Source organism: Ammospiza caudacuta, chromosome 25 (assembly GCF_027887145.1).
Source record: "Ammospiza caudacuta isolate bAmmCau1 chromosome 25, bAmmCau1.pri, whole genome shotgun sequence".
Lineage (NCBI taxonomy): Eukaryota > Metazoa > Chordata > Aves > Passeriformes > Passerellidae > Ammospiza > Ammospiza caudacuta.
The window spans coordinates 5,686,422-5,708,782 of NC_080617.1; the positions used below are offsets into that span (position 1 = coordinate 5,686,422).

General features: G+C 54.5%; 1 protein-coding gene across 1 annotated transcript; it reads right to left on the bottom strand.

Annotated features, from left to right (window-relative positions):
- Positions 1 to 1,793: 1,793 nt before the first annotated feature.
- On the bottom strand, positions 1,794 to 21,664 carry COL9A2 (collagen type IX alpha 2 chain). Its single transcript, XM_058819945.1, has 32 exons — positions 21,590 to 21,664; positions 17,623 to 17,697; positions 16,313 to 16,348; positions 16,164 to 16,226; positions 15,084 to 15,137; positions 14,179 to 14,214; positions 14,009 to 14,032; positions 13,840 to 13,893; positions 13,376 to 13,429; positions 13,178 to 13,225; positions 13,025 to 13,081; positions 11,888 to 11,941; positions 10,989 to 11,042; positions 10,376 to 10,429; positions 10,163 to 10,216; positions 10,028 to 10,081; positions 9,835 to 9,888; positions 9,603 to 9,656; positions 9,450 to 9,503; positions 8,779 to 8,823; positions 8,625 to 8,678; positions 8,333 to 8,386; positions 8,210 to 8,263; positions 6,886 to 6,957; positions 6,769 to 6,804; positions 6,392 to 6,436; positions 6,227 to 6,259; positions 5,270 to 5,416; positions 4,803 to 4,857; positions 3,938 to 4,126; positions 3,736 to 3,813; positions 1,794 to 2,531 (listed from the first exon to the last, which is right to left on the bottom strand). The coding sequence occupies exons 1-32, from the start codon at positions 21,662 to 21,664 to the stop codon at positions 2,326 to 2,328; spliced, it is 2,076 nt and encodes a 691-aa protein (XP_058675928.1). The 3' UTR covers positions 1,794 to 2,325.
- Between the last annotated feature and the right edge of the window lie 697 nt (positions 21,665 to 22,361).

A 22,361-nucleotide genomic window follows, 5' to 3' on the forward strand; every position in this document is an offset into this window, starting at 1 on the left:
ACAAAAACCCAGCCCCTGATCCTTCCTGGAAGTGGCTTTTTCCTGCTGCAGAACCAAAAGTCTGCCCTGATCCCACCTGGAAATGACTTTTCCCTGTCCCAGGACCCAAATTCAGCCCCTGATCCCACCTGGAAGTGGCTTTTCCCTGCTCCAGGACCAAAACTCGACCCCTGATCCCACCTGGAAGTGTTTTTTTCCTGTCCCAGGACCAAAACTCAGCCCTGATCCCACCTAGAAGTGGCTTTTTAATGTTCTGGGACCAAAACTCAGCCCTGATCCCACCTGGAAGTGGCTTTTTTATGTTCCAGGACCAAAACTCAGCTTCCAGCCCTTCCATGTCCATCCCAGAAGCAGGAAGGGGTCAAAGGAAGGGAATTCCCCCTTTTCCCCCCTCAGCCCGGCGCCGAGGGATGCTCCAGCCCCTTCCAGAAGGAAATCCGCGTTTTTCGGGAATATCTCAGGCTGGAAGAGCCAATTCCACGGGCTGGCAGCTCCCTCTCGTGGGGAGAAAAGGCAGGAAGAGCTGGGATGTGGCCCAGATGTGCGGCACAGCTGGAGCGGGATTCCCCGAGGGGTCGGAAAATGGGAATTTTTTTCCCAATGGGAATAAAGACACTTTATAGAACTTTTGAGACTTTAAACTTAGGGCCGTCTAATTAGACAGAGACTAAAAAGCCTAACCTAAATAATTCACTAGATAAAGAAGAGAACAAAGGAAATAATTGCTTTTATAGAGTGTTTTAGTAAGACTAAAAACCTCTTGCCCCTAGCTCAGTTTTTATCCGAGAAAACTTTATTTTACCTTTTATTAAAACTTTTCTGTTTCCAATACTACCTCAGAAGCCATTCTACTAATTTTATGTCAACTTCTACCCCACCACAGCCTTGCTTAAATCCAAAGAAATCCACATATCATTCCAGTTATTAAGAATCCAGCTTGGTTTTATTGTCCATTTTTCCAAAAGTTAGTGTTTTCCTCATCACAATTATAAAATATCCCTATTTTACAAAGATTTACAGCTCTGGGAGTGACCAAGTTGGAGCTGGGAATTCTGTTAAATAATCAAACCATGATTTTGGTTTTGGGGGTGGGGCTTAAAAATTTCCAATTTAAAAAAGAAAAGGGAAGGTTAAAAATGGAATTTCCACCAGCTCCTTCAAACATCACAGGGAATTATAAAATTTGTTCCAATTTTTTTTTTTGTTTTTTTGGGAAAGGGTGCCAGGAGCAGATTTGAAACCCCATGAATGGAAACAGGATTAGAGGCCCTGATTCTGGTTTACATAAAGACCCCTTTACAGATTCTGGCAGCACAGAGGAACCCTAAAGTGTATTTAAATAAAATTTATGCTGCCAGAACTGTGTAAAAAAAAAAATCAAGTCCCAAAATTAACATTTTAGGGCTGTGTTTTTCCTCACCCCAAAACCAGGAAAGTGCAGAAGCTTCTCCCCTTGAAATAAAATTTATGCCCACTCTAAGATTTTTTATGCTGCCAGACCTCTGTAAAAGAAAATTATGTCCCAAATTTGGGGTTATTCCCAAAATTAACATTTTAGGGCTGTGTTTTCCCTGTGTCCACCCTCACCCCAGAAACAGGAAAATGCAGGAGCTTTACGCAGCGTTGCGTTCACTTTGGGAAGGGATTTTCATGAGGGAATTGCACAGAACAGGGGGCAGGACAGAGAAACCCTAAAGTGTATTTAAATAAAATTTATACTGCCAGAACTGAGTAAAAAAAAATCAAGTCCAGAAATTATAATTTTAGGGCTGTGTTTTTCCCTGCTGTCCACCCTCATGCCAGAACCGGGAATGTGAGGCCGCTTCTCGCAGCGTTCTGGTCATTTTTGGAAGGGATTTTCATGAGGGAATTACTCAGAATGAGGGGCAGCACAGAGGAACCCTATAGTTAAATAGAATTTATGCTGCCAGAACTGAGTAAAAAAAATCAAGTCCCAAAATTAACAATTTAAGACTGTGTTTTCCCTGCTGTCCACCCTCACACCAGAACCAGGAAAGTGCGGCAGCTTCTCCTTGTGGGATTGCAGTGTTGTGGTCACTTTGGGAAGGGATTTTCCTTAGGAAATTGCCCAGAACGAAGCAACCCTAAAGTGTATTTAAATAAAATTTATACCCACTATAAGATTTTTTTTTTATGCTGCCAGAACCGTGTAAAAGAAAATCAGGTCCCAAAATTAACAATTTACGGCTGTGTTTTTTTCCCCCGCCTCCACCCTCACACCAGAAGCGGGAAAGCGCGGAAACTTCTCCCTGCGGGATTGCAGTGTTGTGGTCACTTTGGGAAGGGATTTTCACGGGGAATCGCTCAGAACGAGGGGCCCTTGACGCTGCCCGGCTCCGTGAGGCGGGCGGCCGCGTAGGCCGAGGCTGCCAGGCAGGCGGCGGGCTCGCAGAAGCCGGGCAGGCCCGCGGGCCCCGGCAGCCCCGGCCGGCCCGCCTCGCCCGGGGAGCCCGGCTGGCCCCGCTCGCCCGCCTTGCCGTCCACAGCGTGGCCGGGGATGCCCGGGAGACCTGGAAAGGCAACGGGGTGGGGTGGGTGGGGTGCTGAGAATCAAGATGAGATGGGTTTTACCTGAGAAATAGGGTGTTTCCCCTCAGAAATAGGGATTTTCCCCTCAAAAATATGGATTTTTTTCCCTCAGAAATATGGATTTTTCCCCGAGCAATAGGGATTTCCCCCTCAGAAATAGGAGGTTTTCCCTCAGAAATAATAGGAATTTTTCCTGAGAAATAGGGGTTTTCTCCTCAGAAATAATAAGGATTTTTCCTTGAGAAATAATAGGGATTTTTTTTTTCCCTCAGAATCAGGGATTTCCCCTCAGAAATAATAGGGATTTTTTTTCCCCTGAGAAATAATAGGGATTTTTCCCCGAGAAATAGGGTTTTTCCCTGAGAAATAGGAATTTCTTTTTCCCTTCAGAATTAGGGATTTTTCCCTCAGAAATAGAGATTTTCTCCTCAGAAATAATAGGGATTTTTCTCTGAGAAATAATAGGTATTTTTCTATGAGAAATAGGGGTTTTCCCTCAGAAATACAGCGTTTTTTCCCTGAGAAATAATAGGAATTCTTCTCTGAGAAATAGGGAATTTTTTCCCTGAGAAATAGGGATTTTCCCTCAGAAATAATAGGGATTATTTTCCCCTGAGAAATAATAGGGATGTTTCCCTGAGAAATAGTTTTTTTTTCCCTCAGAAATAGGGGTTTCCCCTCAGAAATAGGGATTTTCCCTGAGAAATATGTATTTTCCCTCAGAAATAGGCATTTTCCCCTGAGAAATAGGGTTTTTTCCCCTCAGAAATAGGGATTTTTTTTTCCCCTGAGCAATAATAGGGACTTTTCTCTGAAAAATAGGGATGAAGTTGAGGCTTTGTGGGAAGAGCTTGTGCAGGTTTTATGGAATGAACTTGGGCCTGTTTTGTGGAAGGATCCTGGGCAGGTTTTATGGAATAAACTTGAGCAGATTTACAGGATGAGCCTGGGCAGTTTTTGTGGGATGAACCTGTGCAAATTTTGTGGGATAAATCTGAGAAGGTTTTGTGGGATGAACCTGGGCAGTTTTTGTGGGATGGATTTGGGCACATTTATGGGATAAACCTGAGCAGGTTTTGTGGATGAACCCGGGCAGGTTTTGTGGGATGGATCAGAAGGTCCCCAGCCACCGCTGGGCTCATCACCCCAAGGTGACAAAGGCCACCTGGGGACACCTGGTCTCACCTGGGATCCCTGGAGGACCTGGCATTCCCGGGTGGCCACGGCCAACCTCTCCCCGCTCGCCCTTCTCTCCTCTCTTCCCTGTGGGTACAAAAAGGAGGGAAGGACTCCATGGCAACCCTGGATGGGTGATCAGGGATGGGGACAAACATGGCAGTGCCACCCCAGGAGGGTTTGCACCCGGCACCATGTCACCACCACCCACCTTTGGGTCCGACATTGCCGATCTGCCCGGCAGCTCCCAAGATTCCGGGGACACCTCGGGGTCCCATGGGGCCGTGGGGTCCCTGATCACCGGGTGGCCCTGGGGGGCCGGGGGGACCGGGGGGTCCCATGGCCCCGACCCCACCCAGGGCGGCTCTCTTGGCACTCACGGCCACCTCTGCCAGCTGCTCTGTGGGGCAAAGAGGTGCCGGGATGGGATCCACAGGGTGGGATCCACGGGGTGGGATCCATGGGATCCATAGGGTGGGATCCATGGGGTGGGATCCATAGGATGGGATCCATGGGGTGGGATCCATAGGAAGAGATCCATGGGGTGGGATCCATAGGATTCATGGGGTGGGATCCATGGGATGGGACCCGTGGGATGGGATCCATGGGATGGGAACCATGGAATCCATGGGATGGGATTGATAGGGTGAGGTCCATGGGGAGGGGATTCCACAGGATCCATGGGGTGGGATCCATGGGATGTGATCCATAGGAAGAGATCCATGGGATGGGATCCATGGGGTGGGATCCATAGGATTCATGGGGTGGGATCCACGGGATCCATGGGATTCATGGGATCCATGGGATGGGACCCATGGGATGGGATCCATAGGGTGAGATCCATGGGGAGGGGATTCCACAGGATCCATGGGGTGGGATTCATGGGATGGAATCCATAGGAAGAGATCCATGGGATGGGAACAATGGGATCCATAGGGTGGGATCTATAGGAAGAGATCCACATGGGATCCATGGGATGGGATCCACTGGATCCATGAGGTGGGATCCATGAGAAGGGATCCATGGGAAGAGATCCGTGGGATCCATGGGGTGTGGCGGTCCCGTTCCGCCCTCACCTTGCAGCATCTTCAGCACCACGTCCACGATGTGCTGGTCCCCAGCGTCCCGGCCCTGCCAGGAAGGGAATTTCGCTCCTTTTGTCCCCTCACAGAGCCCTTCCCAGCCCAAATCCCAATCCCCATCCCCTCCCTGCATCCCAGGTCACCTTCCCACCCTGCTTTCTCTGTTCTGTCCCAAGTACTCCACGCTCAGCTCACTCCATGCATCCCCTCATGACATTGGAGTCCAAATTGAGATTTTTAGGGAAAAATCCCAACCCTGCAAATCCCTTCTGCTGGCTAATTTATATAGGGACAGGTTTTGGATGTCATACACAGTGGAAAGACAGAATTCCTCCCCAGCAAAGCAGGATCCCATCTCCTGAGTGGAACAGCAGCGTGTTCCCAGAGGAGCTGGGTGGGAAGCAGAGGCAATTCCTGCCGAGCAGGGAGGGTGAGGAGGTTTGTAGGATCGGGATACTCACGGCTGTGCCCCTCGGGCCCGGCATTCCTGGCACTCCGCGCTCCCCCACCAGCCCCCGCGGGCCGGGCGGGCCGGGATAGCCCCGAATTCCCGGCGCTCCTGCATCCCCCGAGGGGCCGGGAAAGCCGAGCTCTCCCTGGATGCCTTGCTGAGGAGGGATGGAGAGAGAGGGGCATGAGGGGCTCAGGCTGTGTTGAGCATGGGGGTGCACCCCGAGAGCCCAAAATGTCTCAAAAAGCACGGGCAGGGCTGGGTCCCAAACTGGGCTGGGCGTGAACCCAGGCTGGATCCCAAAAATTGGGGCTGGATCCCAGATGGGGCTGGGGCTGAACCCAGGGCTGAATCTCAAAAACTGGGGCTGGATCCCAAATGGGGCTGGAGTTGAATCCAGGGCTGGATCCCAAATGGGGCTGGAGTTGAATCCAGGGTTGGATCCCAAAAATTGGAGCTGGATCCCAAAAATTGGGGCTGTATCCCAAATGGGGCTGGAGTTGAATCCAGGGCTGGATCCCAAATGGGGCTGGGGCTGAATCCAGGGTTGGATCCCAAAAATTGGGGCTGGATCCCAAAAATTTGGGCTGGATCCCAAATGGGGCTGGAGTTGAATCCAGGGCTGGATCCCAAATGGGGCTGGGGCTGAATCCAGAGTTGGATCCCAAAAATTTGGGCTGAACTTGAATCTAGGGCTGGATCCCAAAATGGAGCTGAGGCTGAATCCAGCACTGGATCCCAAAACAGGGCTGAGCCTGAACCTGGTGCTGAGCCCAGAACCAAGCCTGAATCCAGGGTTTAACCCCAAGGAGGAGCTGAGCCTGAATCCAGGGCTGATCATGGTCACTGGTTCCCATCTCCAGGGAAAATATTCCCCCAGCACATCAGCAGGGAAGACCCAGCTGAGGATCCCACAAATCCTCCCAAGTTTTGGGGTCCCCTCGGTCCCAAATTCCCCATCACTCACCTGTCCTTTGGGTCCTGGCTCTCCTGACTCCCCCTGGGGACAGAGGACACAGAAAAGGCGATGAGGACACAGCAGGGATTTAGGGTTGGGATTTAATGCCAGGCAGGATCCCCCAGCATGGCAAGGGATCCACCAGCATTCCAAGAATCTTCTAGAAACACTCACCTTCTCTCCCTTGAGCCCTGCCAGGCCGTGGACACCTGGATCTCCCTAAAGGAAAGGCAAGGAGAGAAGGGAACATTCCCAAAGGGGAAATTCACAGAGAAAGTGCCTGGAGCCAGTGTTAAACCCAGCTCTGTTAATCCCAGCTCTGTTAAACCCAGCTCTGTTAAACCCAGCTCTGTTAATCCCAGCTCTGTTAAACCCAGCTCTGTTACCCAGCTCTGTTAACCCAGCTCTGTTAACCCAGCTCTGTTAATCCCAGCTCTGTTAACCCAGCTCTGTTAATCCCAGCTCTGTTAACCCAGCTCTGCTAACCCAGCTCTGTTAATCCCAGCTCTGTTAATCCCAGCTCTTTTAATCCCAGCCTGGGATGAACTCACAGTGCTGCCTTTGGGGCCGGTTTTCCCTGGAGAGCCCTGGGAAAAGGAAAAAGTGGGATCAGCCCAGCTCAGAGCAGCGTCCCCTCGAAGCCACCCTGCTGTCCCCAGAGCTGTCACCTTGTCTCCTTTGACTCCAGGCAAGCCTTGTGGTCCTGGAATGCCTGGTGGGCCCTGCTCACCCTTTGGGCCCTGGAAATCCAAGGAATATGGGAAAATGAGTGAGAGGAGACAATGGGAAGATTTTTACCCATCAGGGAATCATCCCCAAGGCATTGAGGTGCAGCTCCTCATCCTCCAGCGTCCAACCTTCCCTAAATCCCAGCTCTGAGGGGACACAGGGCACAAAACCATGGAGAATCCATGCCCAGAGCAGTGATTTTCCATGGATGGATTCCTGTCCAGAGGAAAAGCACCAAAAATCAGATTGTTGCTGTTTTTCCAGTGCAGGAGAGGGCCTGGGCCTGGGCTCTCCTGGGATGGGAGGAAATTCCTGTCCCAGCTGGGGTCCCGTTAATCCCTGAGCTATTCCCTAATCCCCCAGCAGCAGGGCAGGCATGGGACTGACCCCAGATCAAAGGGGGAGGTCTGGCTGTGCCCCACTGATCCCAAAGCCAGGCTTGGAATGCCACATCCCGGGCTGAGTGTCCCCTGTGTGCCAGCCTGGATTTGGGGACAGCTGAGAGCATCTCCCATGTCCCAGAGTGGCTTTGGGGACAACTGAGAGCCTGTCCCATGTCCCAGCTCCTCTCTGGGCACATCGCAGAGCATCTCCTGTGTCCCAGCCTGGATTTGGGGACAATTCAGAGCATGTCCCATGTCCCAGCCCAGCTTTGGGGACAATTCAGAGTAACTCTCATGTCCCAGCCCAGCTTTGGGGACAATTCACCGGCTTTGGGGACAATTCAGAGCATTCCCCATGTCCCAGAGTGGCTTTAGGGACAACTCAGAACGTTCCCCATGTCCCAGCGCAGCTTTGGGGACAACTCAGAGCATCCCCCGTGTCCCAGAGCAGCTTTGGGGACAATTCAGAGCATCCCCCGTGTCCCAGAGTGGCTTTGGGGACAACTCAGAGCATTCCCTGTGTCCCAGAGTGGCTTTGGGGACAACTCAGAGCATTCCCTGTGTCCCAGAGTGGCTTTGGGGACAACTCAGAGCCTGTTGCATGTCCCAGCTCCTCCCTGGGGACATCTCAGAGCATCTCCCATGTCCCAGCCCAACTTTGGGGAAAACTCACCAGCTTTTGGGACAATTCAGAGCATCCCCCATGTCCCAGCCCAACTTTGGGGACAACTCACTGGCTTTGGGGACAACTCAGAGCGTCTCCCGTGTCTCAGCCCAGCTTTGGGGACAATTCACCGGCTTTGAGGACAACTCAGAGCATTCCCTGTGTCCCACCCAGCCCAGCTTTGGGGACAACTCACCGGCTCTGGGGACAACTCACCGCTCTGCCCTGCTCTCCCGGAGGTCCCACGAGGCCACGCTCGCCCCTGTCACCCTGCGGGAAGGAGCGGAGTCAGGGCCACCCCTCCTGGCACTGCCACCCCCCGCGGTGTCCCCAACTCACCTTCGGCCCGGGGACACCCTGCGGGCCCTGCTCACCCCGAGGTCCGGGCTCACCCTAAAAACGGGAGAGAAAATCCCACAGAAATGGGATCGACGGGCGTGGTGTGCTCCTTGTCCTTCCCCGAGGCAGGGGTGGCCCTGTCCTTGTCACCAGGGTGGTGGCAGGAGCAGGGTGGCAACGAAGTGCCCGATTCTGCTTTGAGCTCGCAGGAAATGGGAAATAAAAGGGAAAAAGAGAGAGCTGAGCCCCGAGGCTGTCCCCGGGAGGGACACGGCGACATCTCGGTACTTACAAGCTGCCCTGGGGCACCGGTGGCACCGGGGTGGCCCCGAGGACCTGATTCACCCTGTGAAGGGAGAGAGACGGGGGTCAGAGGGGACAGGGGGGGACAGGGGGACAGGAAAGGGACAAAAGCCGCGGGGTGGATGCTCAGAGGCGTCACCCACCTTGTCACCTGGGCCACCTTTGCTTCCTGGCTGGCCTGGCAATCCCTAAGGGAACAAAGCTGGGATCAACCCCTGGGCACAGCTCAGTCTCCCCTCGGGCTGTCACCCCTGGGCACAGCTCAGTGTCCCCTCGGGGTGCTGGCCTGGCACAGCTCAGTGTCCCCCTGGGGTGCTGGCCCTGGCACGGGGTGTCACCCCTGGGCACAGCTCAGTGTCCCCTCGGGGTGCTGGCCTGGCACAGCTCAGTGTCCCCATGGGGTGCTGGCCCTGGCACAGGATGTCACCCCTGGCACAGCTCAATGTCCCCTCGGGGTGCTGGCCCTGGCACGGGGTGTCACCCCTGGGCACAGCTCAGTGTCCCCTCGGGCTGTCACCCCTGGGCACAGCTCAGTGTCCCCTCGGGGTGCTGGCCTGGCACAGCTCAGTGTCCCCATGGGGTGCTGGCCCTGGCACAGAGTGACACTCCTGGGCACAGCTCAATGTCCCCTCGGGGTGCTGGCCCTGGCACAGGGTGTCACCCCTGGCACAGCTCAGTGTCCCCTCGGGGTGCTGGCCCTGGCACAGGGTGTCACCCCTGGCACAGCTCAATGTCCTCACAGGGTGCTGGCCCTGGCACCCCTGGCAAAGGGCTGTCACCGCTCAGGGGACAGCCTGGTGGGTCCCTCACTCACAGCTTGTCCCCGGTGTCCCGGCGTTCCCGGGCGTCCGGCCTGTCCCGTGCCACCCTGCGAGGGACAGAGGGGGTGTCACCAGGAATGGGGTGCCCACAAGGGACATTGTTCCCTTTGCCATTCCCGTTTTTCCCACGGGTGGCATTCCCTCACCTTCACTCCTGGGATCCCTGGGGTGCCATCCTTGCCATCAATGCCTGGCAGACCCTGAAAAGGGATAAGAGCCACTCATGGGACACCTTGAAGGGACTCAAAGGCTCACGGTGGGGACAAGAAAACGTGGGGAGGGAAAGGACCATTCCAGGTGCGTGTGCTGGAGGGGACAAGGACACACGATGGCACAGCCAGGGATGGGCAGGGCACAGGTGCCACCAGCTGTACTCACATTCTCCCCCTTGGGGCCGATGTCACCCTGGGGTCCCCTGATGCCACGGCCACCCTAGAGCAGGAGGGGACAAGTGTCAGTGTCCTGCTGGTGCAGGGGACAGAACTGGGAGCTGGAGATGCCCCTCGAGGGCACCGAGGGAACAGTGCCAAGCTGGGGAAAAGGGGACACTGGCACTGGGGGTGTCACCTACCAGCTCTCCCTTGTCACCAGGGCTCCCAGGCGGTCCCTTGGGGCCTTCCCTGCCCTGGAGGAGAGAGGAACACAAGGACTGAGCAGGGCAAAGTGGGAGCCCAGAGCAGGCAGGGCTGAGGGAGGGGACACCCACCGGCCTCCCAGCGGCTCCAATGCTCCCAACCATGCCCTTGTAGCCAGCAGGGCCCTGGAATGAGAGCACGGAAAGGTCAATTCCCACCCCAACCCATCCCTGCACCCCTGAGACGGCCCAGCATGGAGGGGTGATGATGATGATGATGATGATACTGGGAATGATCTCGGTGGCATCTGGAGCCTGAAGCCAGGGGATGCCACCTGCACTCACCGTCTCCCCTTTGGGTCCTGCCATGCCAGGGTACCCCCTGAGGCCCTGAGGTCCCTGCAGGGAAGGAAACAAAGCAAATTCAGCTGGGAAAAAAACCAACCCGGGGGAAGCAGCAATTACAGCAAAACCCAACACCGGGAATCCAAACACGAGGAATTCCAGTCCCTCCTAACTCCAGAGCCCCCAGCAGGTGCTTTTCCAGCTGTCAATTCCATAACTCCAAACTGCAGCCACGTCCCTGGGCCACAGCTCTTGGCTTGAAAGCAGTTTTGCCCTTTCCTGGCCTGCAGGGCTCAGCCCAGTAATTGTTTTTCATCTTCAAAGTGCTCTGAGAATTCCTGTGGCTTTAATTCCCCCCGAGGCAAGGGGGACTCAGGGGACAGCAGGGATTTATCCCAAATTATCCTGGGAACAGCCCAGGTGCCCATGGAGCTCTGCAGAGGGAGAGGTGGTGGCATCCATGGCTGGGAGAGGGATGGGATGGGATGGAGGCTTTGCTTCAGCAGGGACAGGCTGGTGTCACCTCCCTGGTGTCTGGGGACAAGGACAAAGAGGCCACCCCCAGATCCTGCAGCACTTGGGGGACAGAGGAAAAGAGGAATGAAGGATTTACCGGAGGGCCTGGGACTCCTTGTTCTCCAGAGGCACCAACGTCCCCCTTGGGGCCCTGGGAATGGAGAGAAAAGGGAATGTTGGAGGGAGAGGGGACACAAAGCAGCCTGGGGACACCACAGCACCCACCTGGCACCCAGCAGGGGATGGGGACAGGTGGCCCTGCCCAGGAACCACCCTGGGAAGGCCACCCTGGTCTCCCATTCCCACATTTTTCATTTTCCTCTTTTCTTCCTTCTTCATTTCCCTTCCCAAAACTCCTTCCTGTGGGTCCAGCCCCACAGGAACCACCACACTCGGATCCTGCTGGGATCCAGCTGAGATACAGCTGAGATCCTCCTGGGATCCTGCTGAGATCTGGTGGGGATCCTGCAGGGATCTGGCTGGGATCTGGTGGGGATTCTGCTGGGATCCTGCTGAGACCCGGCAGGGATCCTGCTGGGATGTGGTGGGGATCATGCTGAGATCCTCCTGGGATCCTGCTGGGATCCTCCTGAGATCTGGTGGGGATCCTGCAGGGATCTGGTTGTGATCCTGCTGTGATCTGGGCAGGATTTGGCTGAGATCCTGCTGAAATCATACTGGGATCCAGTTGAGATTCAGCTGGGATCCATCTGGGATTTGGCTGGGATCTGCTGAGATTCTGCTGATATCCTACAGAGATCCTGCTGGGATCTGGCTAGGATTTGGCTGAAATCCTGCTGAGATCCTGCTGAAATCCTACTGAGATCCAGCTGGGATCCTACTGGGATCCATGTGAGATTTGGCTGGGATCTGGTGGAGATCTTGCTGGTATCTAGCTGAGATCTTGAGAGGATCTTCCTGAGATCCTGCTGCTATCTGGCTGAGATCTGGTGGGGGTCCAGCTGGGATCCCTCTGGGATCTGCTGGGGCACTCACCGGCTCTCCCTGCTTTCCAGGCTCTCCGAGGGCACCAGGGCGGCCTCTGTGTCCCTGAGTGGGGAGAGAGAAAATCCGTGAGGAAAATCCCTGGCACAGCTGCAGGGTGGTGGCACCATCCTGGTGGCCACGTCCCACACAGCCCCCTCTGCCACCACATCCCACCCTGGGGTGTTTGCTGGGGACCTGGTGGGGCTCAGAATCCCACTGGGGACATTGGGGGACTCAAAATCCCAATAGGGGCATTGAGGGGCTCGGAATCCCAATGGGGACATTGTGGGACTCAGAATCCCAATGGTGACTTTGAGGGGCTTCAGAATCCCATAGGTGACATTGGGGGGCTCACAATCCCACTGGGGACATGGAACAGGTTCAGAATCCCACAGGTGACATTGGGGGACTCAAAATCCCAATAGGGACATTGAGGAACTCAGAATTCCAATAGGAACATTTTGGGGGTGGGGGGTTCACAATCCTACAGATGACATTGGGGAGCTCAGAATCCCACTGGGGACATGGAACAGGTTCAGAATCCCAATGGGGACATTGAGGGGCTTCAGAATGCCACTGGGGACATTGAGGGGCTCAAAATCCCAATAGGGACATTGAGGGGATTTCAGAATCCCACAGGTGACAATGGGGAGCTCAGAATTCTACTGGTGACATTGATGAGTGGGGACATCCCACTGAGGACATTTTTGGGGGGGTTCAGAGTCCCACAGGTGACATGGAATGGGCTCAAAATCCCACTGGGAACATATTGGGAGGGTTCAGAGTCCCACAGGTGACATGGAATGGGCTCAGAATCCCACTGGGGACATATTGGGAGGGTTCAGAATCCCACGGGTGACATGGAATGGGCTCAAAATCCCACTGGGGACACTGGGGAGGTTCAGAATCCCACAGGTGACATGGAATGGGTTCAAAATCCCACTGGGGACATTCAGAATCCCACAGGTGACATCCTGAGCTGGGGTTGGGGCTTTGGCACAGGGTGCCACCCCCAGGAAGGGGCTGGGGACGCACAGGACCTTTCCTCCAGGCCTCCCTGTCCTGCTACTCCAGAGATCCAGAGAAGGATCCTGGAGGTGACAATTCCTGTTTTTCCCCGCCATGGCATCTCCAGGACTTCCTTACCTTCAGTCCCTGCAGTCCCTGGGGGCCTTTGGGACCTGGGGGGCAGCTGGTGGGACACTGGGAGGAGAGGAAGGACAAGGATGAGTTGGAAATGACCTGGAGAAGGCCAGGAAGAGGGGACACAGTGGGGGACAAGGTGATGGCAGCTCTCACCAGGAAATCAGCGCTGCCTTCCACGCCTTGGAGGTGTCCTGGAAGTCCCTGCAGGGAAGGAAACCATCAGAACTCCAGGATTTTGCATCAGGAGCAGGAAACAAGGAGTGGGGTGGGAGGGGAGAGCCAGAGCCCAAATTCCAGCCCCAATCCCCAGGATGAGCCTGGGGAAGCTTCTCCCTCCTGGGGGATACTCACAGGTTTCCCTGGAGGGCCTGGGGGACCCCTTGGGCCGTCGGGTCCGGGGTCACCCTAGGAAGGAAGGCCGGGAAAGAGAATTTGGGATGAGGAGGGGAGGTGGAGAGCCAGGATGTCCCAGCAGGAATGGGGACATGCCCAGGGTGATGGCACCAAGGGAATGTCCATTCCCATGTTTCAGGATCATCCCTGATCATCCCAGGAGCCCTGGAGGGCACAGGAATGGGGACATGCCCGGGTGATGGCACCCAGGGAACCTCCATTCCCACATTTCAGGATCATCCCAGGAGCCCTGGAGGGCACAGGAATGGGGACATGCCCGGGGTGATGGCACCCAGGGAATTTCCATTCCCACGTTTCAGGATCATCCCAGGAGCCCTGGAGGACACAGAAGCAGCTCCTGGTGGAAGGAGGGGAAGTTCCAAGGTGGGGAAGTTCCTCCCTGTCCCCTCCTGACTCCTCACCTTGGGTCCCAACACTCCGATCTCCCCAGGAAGTCCAACCTGGCCTGGAAGCCCCTTAGGGAGAAAGGGAGAGAAATTCATGGAATGAGAGAGGCCCCATCCTGATTCCTGCCCTCCGAGCTTTGAGCTCCTCCTGCACAATTCCATCCCAACCCCATGTGGCACTTACAGGAGGTCCTGGCAGTGAAGGACCCTGTGACAAAAAAACCAAAATTATAATTGTTTCAAATTCCCCAAATCCTCCAGAATTCCTGTTTCAAGGACAGCAATTCCCACCCCACCACCAAGGATGGGACTTGGGGGGTGCCCACCCCACCCATGGGAGCAGCAGATACTCACAGGGAGCCCTGGTGGCCCTGGGAGTCCAGGCTGGCCCTGCCAGGACACAAGAGGAGAGTCAGGAGCTGGAAAAGGAGGATCTGCTCTGGCAGCTGCTCCAATTCCCCCTCCCTGGGTGCAGCCTCGGGGCCAGAAATTCCACCAGGGAGTTCCTGCATCCATGGATCCTTTCCAGAGTGATGGGGATGGGCCCAGAATGGGGCTGGGGGGGAAGGTGGGATCCTTGGAAAGGTGGAAACTTGGGAAGGTGGGATCTTTGGGAAGGTGGGAAATTGGAAACGTGGACATTTGGGAAGGTGGGATTCTTGGAAAGGTGGGAAATTGGGAAGGTGGAATCCTTGAAAAGGTGGAAATTTGGGAAGGTGGAAATTTGGGAAGGTGGAAGCCTGAGAAGGTGGGAGCCTGGGAATGAGGGAGCTTGGGAAGGTGGGAATTGGGAAAAGTGGGAAATTAGTAAGGTGGAAATTCGGGAAGGTTGGAAATTGGGAAGGTGGGATCCTTGGAAAGGTGGAAAATTGGGGAAATGGGAATTTGGGAAGGTGGGAACTTGGGAAGTTGGGAGCATGGGAATGAGGGAGCTTGGGACTTTGGAAACGTTGGAATTTGGGAAGGTGGGAGCCTGGGAATGAGAGAGCTTGGGAAGGTAGAAATTCTGGAAAGCAGGGATTTGGAAAGGTGGAAATTTGGGAAGGTGGAAATTTGGGAAAGCTGGAAAGGTGGGATCCTTGGAAAGGTGGGAATTTGGAAAGGTGGAAAATTGGGAAAGTGGAAATTTAGGAAGGTTGGAAGTTGGGAAGGTGGGATCATTGGAGAGGTGGGAATTTGGGAAGGTGGGAATTTGGGAAGGTGGGAATTTGGGAATGAGGGATCCTGGGATGAGGAGCCCGGGGCTGCCCCTCACTCACTTTGGTTCCCGGCCTGCCAGTGGGTCCTGGCTCCCCTTTGGCTCCCGTCAGGCCCTGCAAGGGAAGAGACCCCGCGAGTTATTCCCACTCCTCCTCCTCTCCAGCCAGGAATTCTTGCTGGGTTGGATCCATCAGGAATTTCACAGCACAGGGACGCCCTGCAGGGACCCCCACACACCCCTGGGCACCCCCAGCCCTGGCAGGGACACGTGGGCAGCTCCACCCATCCCTGACCCTGGTTTTACCCCTGGGATGGGGCAGGAACCTCCCCAGGCACCCATCACACCCCCAGGGGACCTGGGGACAGCCAGGGTGGGGTGGCAGCTCCGTCCCCTTCCTGCCACCACCTCTGCCAGGCTGTGCCAGGGAGGGGACAATGGCAAAGTCACCAGTGCCACCTCATGGGTGCCCAGAAAGTGGAGACAGTGGGGGACACTTCAGATTTATCCTGGAGGAAACAAGAGGAGCTCTGCTGGGATTCCAAAGGTGGGAAGGGGTGGAAAAAGCAACTCCCAAGCTCTTTTGGGGTTCCCAATGTGGGCAGGAGTGGCAGAAGCTCTTTTGGGATCCCCAAGGTGGGAGGGGATGGCAGAAACAATTCCCAAGGTTTTTTTTTGGGATTCCCAAGGTGGGAAGGGATGGCAGAAGCTCTTTTAGGATTCCCAATGTGGAAAGGAGTGCCAGAAACTCTTTTGGGATTCCCAATGTGAGAGGGAGTAGAAGAAGCAATTCCCAATCTCTTTTGGGATCCCCAAGGTGGAAGGGGGTGGAAGAAGCAATTCCCAAGCTCTTCTGGGATTCCCAAATTCTTTTGGAATCCCAATTTGGGATGGGGTGACAGAAGCTCTTTTGGGATCCCCAAAGTGGGCAGGAGTGCCAGAAGCTCTTCCTGAGCCCTGCTGTGATCCTAAAGGTGGAAAAGGGCGTCAAAAGCTCTTCCCGAGCTCATTTGGGATTCCCAAAGTGCTTCCAGCTCCTGTCCCAAGGGATTTGGGCACGTTTTGATGTGGGGCAGACCCTGGGGACAGGAGCAGCTTGCTGTGACCCCACAGACACGAGGGGACAGGGGACAGTTCTCACATCAATTCCAGGCTTTCCTGGGGGTCCATCCGGGCCAGGGGCTCCAGGGTCACCCTTGACACCCTGGAAAAATGAAAAATTGGGATTAGGTGGGAAGAAAGCCCCATGGAAGGAGCAGGATCCTACTGAGGGATGGGGTGGGTACTCACCGGGGAGCCGGCAGATCCTACAGGGCCTTTGTCACCCTGGGGAAAGGGAGAGGTGGGAAAGGGATGGGGAACCCCAAAGAGCCCAACCTGGGGACCCCAATCCCTGCCCTGCTCCTGGCACAGGGGGGAGCTGCTGGATCCCACAGGCAGGGCAGGATGGGGCCGGGGTTGGGAAAGTGGGTTGGGTTTTTTGGGGTTTATGACAGTTTTAGTAGGGTTTTTCAAGGGTTTTCTGGGGTTTTTGAGGTTTTTTTGGGGGGTTTTGTGGGGGTTTTATTGGGGATTTTGTGAGGGTTTTATTGAGGTTTGGGAGGGTTTTTTGGGGTTTTGGGAGGGTTGAGCTGGGGTTTTGTGAGGGGGAATTGGTGAAGGTTGTACTAGGGTTTTGTGAGCGTTTTATTGGGGTTTGTTAGGGGTTTTGGGGGTTTGTGGGGGTTTTGTTGGGGTTTTGTGAGGGTTTTTTGGCATTTTGGGAGGGGGAATTGGTGAAGGTTGTACTAGGATTTTGTGAGGGTTTTATTGGGGTTTGTGAGGGTTTTACTGGGATTTTGGGAGGGTTTGATGGGGTTTCTGAGGGGGCTTTTGTGGGGTTTCTAGTGGGATTTTGCGAGGGTTCTGCTGGGTTTTTGTGAGGGGTTTGATGGGGTTTGTGAAGTGGGATTTTGTGAGGGTTTTACTGGATTTTTGTGAGGGTTTTACTGGATTTTTGTGAGGGTTGTTCTGGGGTTTTGTGAGGGTTGTTCTGGCGTTTCTGAAGCGCTGTGGCTGCTCTGGGTATAAATAACACTAAAATAACACCACATCCTGGAGAAAGGGCACTTTCTGCTGCCTCACAGGGCTCCCCTCTGTTCGGGCCCCCATCCCACAACCCGTGGAGGATCCTGAGCCCCAATCCCCCCCAAATCCCTCTGCAGAACCCCACTGGGACATCCCTGTCCCCCTACCAGGTCTCCCTCTCACCTCTGGGGTGCTCCCTGCCCCAACCATCCCCCAGTACACCTCAACCTCCCCGTCCCCAATTCCCCAAAAACCAATCCCACCCAAAATTCCTTTTGGAGCTCAGTGGGCACCTCTGGAGTGCTCCCTGCCCCAATCATCCCCCGAAAACCAATCGCACCCCCAATTCCCCAGCTGAGGATGCAGCTGGATTTGGGGTGCAGCACCAAACCGAGCTGGGGCTGCTCTCTGTGCCCTAAATCAGGAGTGGGAACAGCACGGAGAGGCACCCCCGGCCCTGTGCCACTCACAATGTCCCTTTTGTGCTCCGTGTCCCCTCCCTCCCTCCCTCCCACAGGTTCCTGCTCACTCACATCGATGCCATCAGCTCCTGGCACTCCTGGGGGACCAGGGGGCCCTCGTGGGCCAGGCTCTCCTGGTGGCCCTCGCTGTGGGGAAAAGGGATGGGATCCACGTCAGGAAGGACCCCGAGATGTGCTGGGAATCCAATTGCAGGGAGATGGGATGGAGACACCCCGAGGGATCAGAGCTCTGCCCCTCCTGTGGATGGGGCAATGCAGGATTTCTCCCCCTGGCACCTCCAGCTCCTCACTCCCTGCCCGGTTTCTATCCCATTTCTCCCATCCCCTGCTCTGGTGTCCATGGGGAACAGAGCGGGGTCTCCATGGGGTGGTGGCAGCGTTTTTACCCCTCCTTCCTCTGTCCCTGGTGCCCAAGATCTCCTGCCCTGACAGAGCAGGATCTCCATGGGATGAAATTTTTACCCCGTTTCTGCTCCATCTTTCCCTGGTGTCCAAGGATCTCCTGCCCCAAAGGAGGAGGGATCTCCATGGGATGAAACTTTTACCCCATCTCTGTTCTCTCTTTCCCTGGTATCCAACGATCTCCTGCCCCAACAGAGCAGGAACTCCACAGGATGAAACTTTTACCCCATTTCTGCTCCCTCTTTCCCTGGTGTCCAAGGATCTCCTGCCCTGATGGAGCAGGAACTCCATGGGATTACATTTTTACCCCATTTCTGCTCTCTCTTTCCTTGGTATCTGAGGATCTCCTGCCCTGATGGAGCAGGATCTCCATGGGATGAAATTTTTACCCCACCTCTGCTCCATCTTTCCCTGATATCCAGAGATCTCCTGCCCCCATGGAGTGGGATCTCCATTGGATGAAATTTTTACTCTATTTCTGCTCCCTCTTTCCCTGGTATCCAAGGATCTCCTGCCCCAACAGAGCAGGATCTCCATGGGCTTAAATTTTTACCCCATTTCTGCTCCCTCTTTCCCTGGTATCTGAGGATCTCCTGCCCCAAAGGAGGAGGGATCTCCATGGGATGAAATTTTTACCCTGTTTCTGCTCCCCCTTCCCCTGGTATACAAGCATCTCCTGCCTTGATGGAGCAGGAACTCCATGGGATGAAATTTTACCCCATCTCTGCTCTCTTTTTTCCTGGTGCCCGAGGATCTCCTGCCCCAACAGAGCAGGATCTCCACGGGATAAAATTTTTACCCCATCTCTGCTCTTTTGTTCCATGCTGTTCAAGGATCTCTTGCCCCAACAGAGCAGGATCTCCACGAGATGAAATTTTGACCCCATTTCTGCTCCCTCTTTCCCTGATGTCCAAAGATCTCCTGTCCCCATGGGGTGGGATCTCCATGGGATGACATTTTTACCCCATTTCTGCTCTCTTGTTCCCTGCTGTCCAAGGATCTCCTGCCCTGATGGAGCAGGAAATCCATGGAATGACATTTTTACCCCATTTCTGCTCTCTTGTTCCCTGCTGTCCAAGGATCTCCTGCCCTGATGGAGCAGGAAATCCATGGAATGACATTTTTACCCCCATTTCTGCTCCCTCTTTTCCTGGTGCCCAAGGATCTCCTGCCCTGATGGCGCAAGATCTCCATGGGATGACATTTTTACCCCATTTCTGCTCTCTTGTTCCCCACTGTCCAACAATCTCCTGCCCTGCTGGAGCAAGATCTCCATGGGATGACATTTTTACCCCATTTCTCCTCCATCTTTCCCTGATATCCAAAGATCTCCTGCCCCCATGGAGCGGGATCTCCATGGGATGAAATTTTTACCCCATTTCTCCTTCCTCCTTCCTCGCTACTCCTGCCTGGATGGAGCAGAATCTCCAAGCATTTCTACCCCATCTCTGTTCCCCCTTTCCTACCACTCCCAGATCAGGGTGTCCATGGGGTGACAGCAGCATTTCCAAGACCCCTTTTTATCTCAGATTGGGATTTCTGGGAGCCCTGTCAGGATTCACCCCCAGGACGAGGTGGGGACCCCCAGCCCCTGCGTGAGAGCTCTCCCTGGGCCAGGCTGGCTCTGCTCCCGGGCTCCAGACAAAAGCTCCATTCAGGGAAGCTCCCAGAGGCTGCTCCTGCCTTTGAGGTTTGCACAGGACTCGGCAAAGAAACCTCTGTTATCCTAACAGGGAGTTCGGGGGGAAGAGATTCCAGAGCTGAACACTGAAGCCTTGGTGTGCCTGGAAATGGGGAGTAAATGGCGGCTGGGCTGCACTCCTGCAGCTCCAATTAATTTAAAAAAATTAATATAAATAGAAGGAATAAATGTAGGAATTAGTATAAATATCAGGAATCGATGTAAATCTATAGGGGTGAGAGGTGCTGCTGGTTCATGTACAGAAAGAGGAGCCCCAGCTCCACCTTGGATCAATCCCTGAGCCCATTCCTGGGACCTCCCCTGAATGGCACCTTTGTGCTGCCCAAGGAATGAATTCCAAAGGGTTCCTTGTTTCAAAATTCCCACATTCCCCCTGCTCCATCCCCTGCCCTCACAAACCCATGGGGACCCCAGGGGGCTTTAGGAAGGAGTTGTCCCCCAGTTTGCAACAGGCAGTTCAGGAACTACATGAAAAATTCCCCAAAACCTCTAAAATCTGAGATTTCTTTGCAGCTATAAGACAAGGAACCACATGGAAAAATTCCCCAAAACCTCTAAACCCTGATTTTTTTTTTTTTTTTGCAGCTATAAGACAAGGAACCACATGGAAAAATTCCCCAAAACCTCTAAACCCTGATTTTTTTTTTTTTTGCAGCTATAAGACAAGGAACCACATGGAAAAATTCCCCAAAACCTCTAAACCCTGATTTTTTTTTTTTGCAGCTATAAGACAAGGAACCACATGGAAAAATTCCCCAAAACCTCTAAACCCTGATTTTTTTTTTTGCAGCTATAAGACAAGGAACCACATGGAAAAATTCCCCCAAACGTCTAAAACCTGATTTTTTGCAGCTATAAGACAATGAACCACATGGAAAAATTCCCCCAGACGTCTAAAATCTGATTTTTTTGCAGCTATAACACAAGGAACCACATGGAAAAATTCCCCAAAACCTCTAAAATCTGATATTTTTTTGCAGCTATGAGACAAGGAACCACATGGGAAAATTCCCCAAAACCTCTAAACCCTGATTTTTTGCAGCTATAAGACAATGAATCACATGGAAAAATTCCCCCAAACGTCTAAAATCTGATTTTTTGCAGCTATAAGACAAGGAGAGTTTTCCCAGCTGGAATCCCACTGCCTGCCCCTCTGCAGGGCTCACCTTCCATTTTTCCAGATCCATTTTCTCCTGCCCTTGGGTGAGCCTGGAGAGTCCATGGGACCCCCCAACATCCCCATGGAGCCCTGAGACCACCCCAGGAGCGCCAGAGACCCCCAGCCCTGCTCAGAACGGATCTGCAGCCCATCCCAGGAAAGCAGGAGAAAATTCCCCAGAAAAATCCCAGAAAGTGGGAAGCACAGAGCCCCGCACTGCTGCTCCAGGGGGAAAATCAAACTGATTTTCCAAGTTATTTTCCAAGTCTGCACTGAGAGGTGTCTGGAAGGTCGGAGGTGTCTGGGGACCCCCAACATCCCCCATGGAGCCCTGAGATCACCCCAAGAGCGTCAGAGATCCCCAGCCCTGCTCAGAACGGATTTGCAGCACATCCCAGGAAAGCAGGAGCAGAAAAAATAACCAGTAGGGAAGACAAAGCCCCCCACTGCTGCTCCAGGGGGGGAAATCAAACTAAAATGGTTTAGCAAAGTTAATTTAAAGTCTGCACGGAGAGATCTCTGGCGGGTGGGGGCTGTGCCTGTTCCCACCTTCCCAGGAAGGAAAAACAAGGGGAAAGTTCTGGAGGAATAAACCCAAAGGGCTCAGCACTGCGAGGGAGCGGAGATGGGGAATGTCCCCCCTGCAATCCCATCTTCACCCCCTTCTCCATCCCCTTCTTCATCCCTGCTCCATCCTCATCTCCATCCTCATCTCCATCCCCATCTCCAGCCCGGGAATGGAGCGCGGCACTTACGAGCTGGGCCAGGCAGAGGCAGGAGGCTTGGAGCAGGAGCCAGAGCTGCGACACCAGCGTGGTGGCACGGGCCATGGCAGCGGGGCTGGCACCGAGCGGGGCTGGCACCGAGCGCGGCGGGCACCGAGAGCGGCGGGCACCGAGCGAGCGCCGGCTCGCAGCGCTCCGGGACACCGGGAGGGCCGGGCGAGGAGGAGGAGGAGGAGGAGGAGGAGGAGGAGGAAGGGGCTCATGAATATGGAGCAGTGGGAGGAGGACAGGTCCCCGCCCCTCTCAGGTGAGAGCCGTGGCGATTCTGGGCTGGATGGAGACAGAGTTTGGCACGATGGGGACAGAGTTTGGCATGGTGGGGACGGGATTTGGCACGATGGGGACAGTTTGACAGGATGGAGACAGAGTTTGGCATGGTGGGGACGGGATTTGGCACGATGGGGACAGAGTTTGGCATGGTGGGGACGGGATTTGGCACGATGGGGACAGAGTTTGGCACGGTGGGGACAGTTTGACAGGATGGAGACAGAGTTTGGCATGGTGGGGACGGGATTTGGCACGATGGGGACAGAGTTTGGCATGGTGGGGACGGGATTTGGCACGATGGGGACAGAGTTTGGCACGGTGGTGACAGAATTTGACACAGCGGTGACAGGATTTGGCACAATGGTGACAAAATTTGGCATGATGAGGACAGGAATTGGCACGCTGGGGACAGAGTTTGGCACGATGGGGACGGAATTTGGCAGAATAGGGACAGGAATTGGCAAAATGGGGACAG

Bases quoted from the DNA above. Each gene is read 5' to 3' on its own strand.
- COL9A2 (XM_058819945.1), bottom strand. From the start codon at position 21,664: ATGGCCCGTGCCACCACGCTGGTGTCGCAGCTCTGGCTCCTGCTCCAA. The intron at 16,227-16,312 runs GTGAGTACCCAC...TCATTTTTCCAG, and splicing joins TAGGATCTGCCGGCTCCCCG to GGTGTCAAGGGTGACCCTGG. The intron at 4,858-5,269 runs GTGAGTATCCCG...CCTTCCTGGCAG, and splicing joins CGGGCCCGAGGGGCACAGCC to GGCCGGGACGCTGGGGACCA.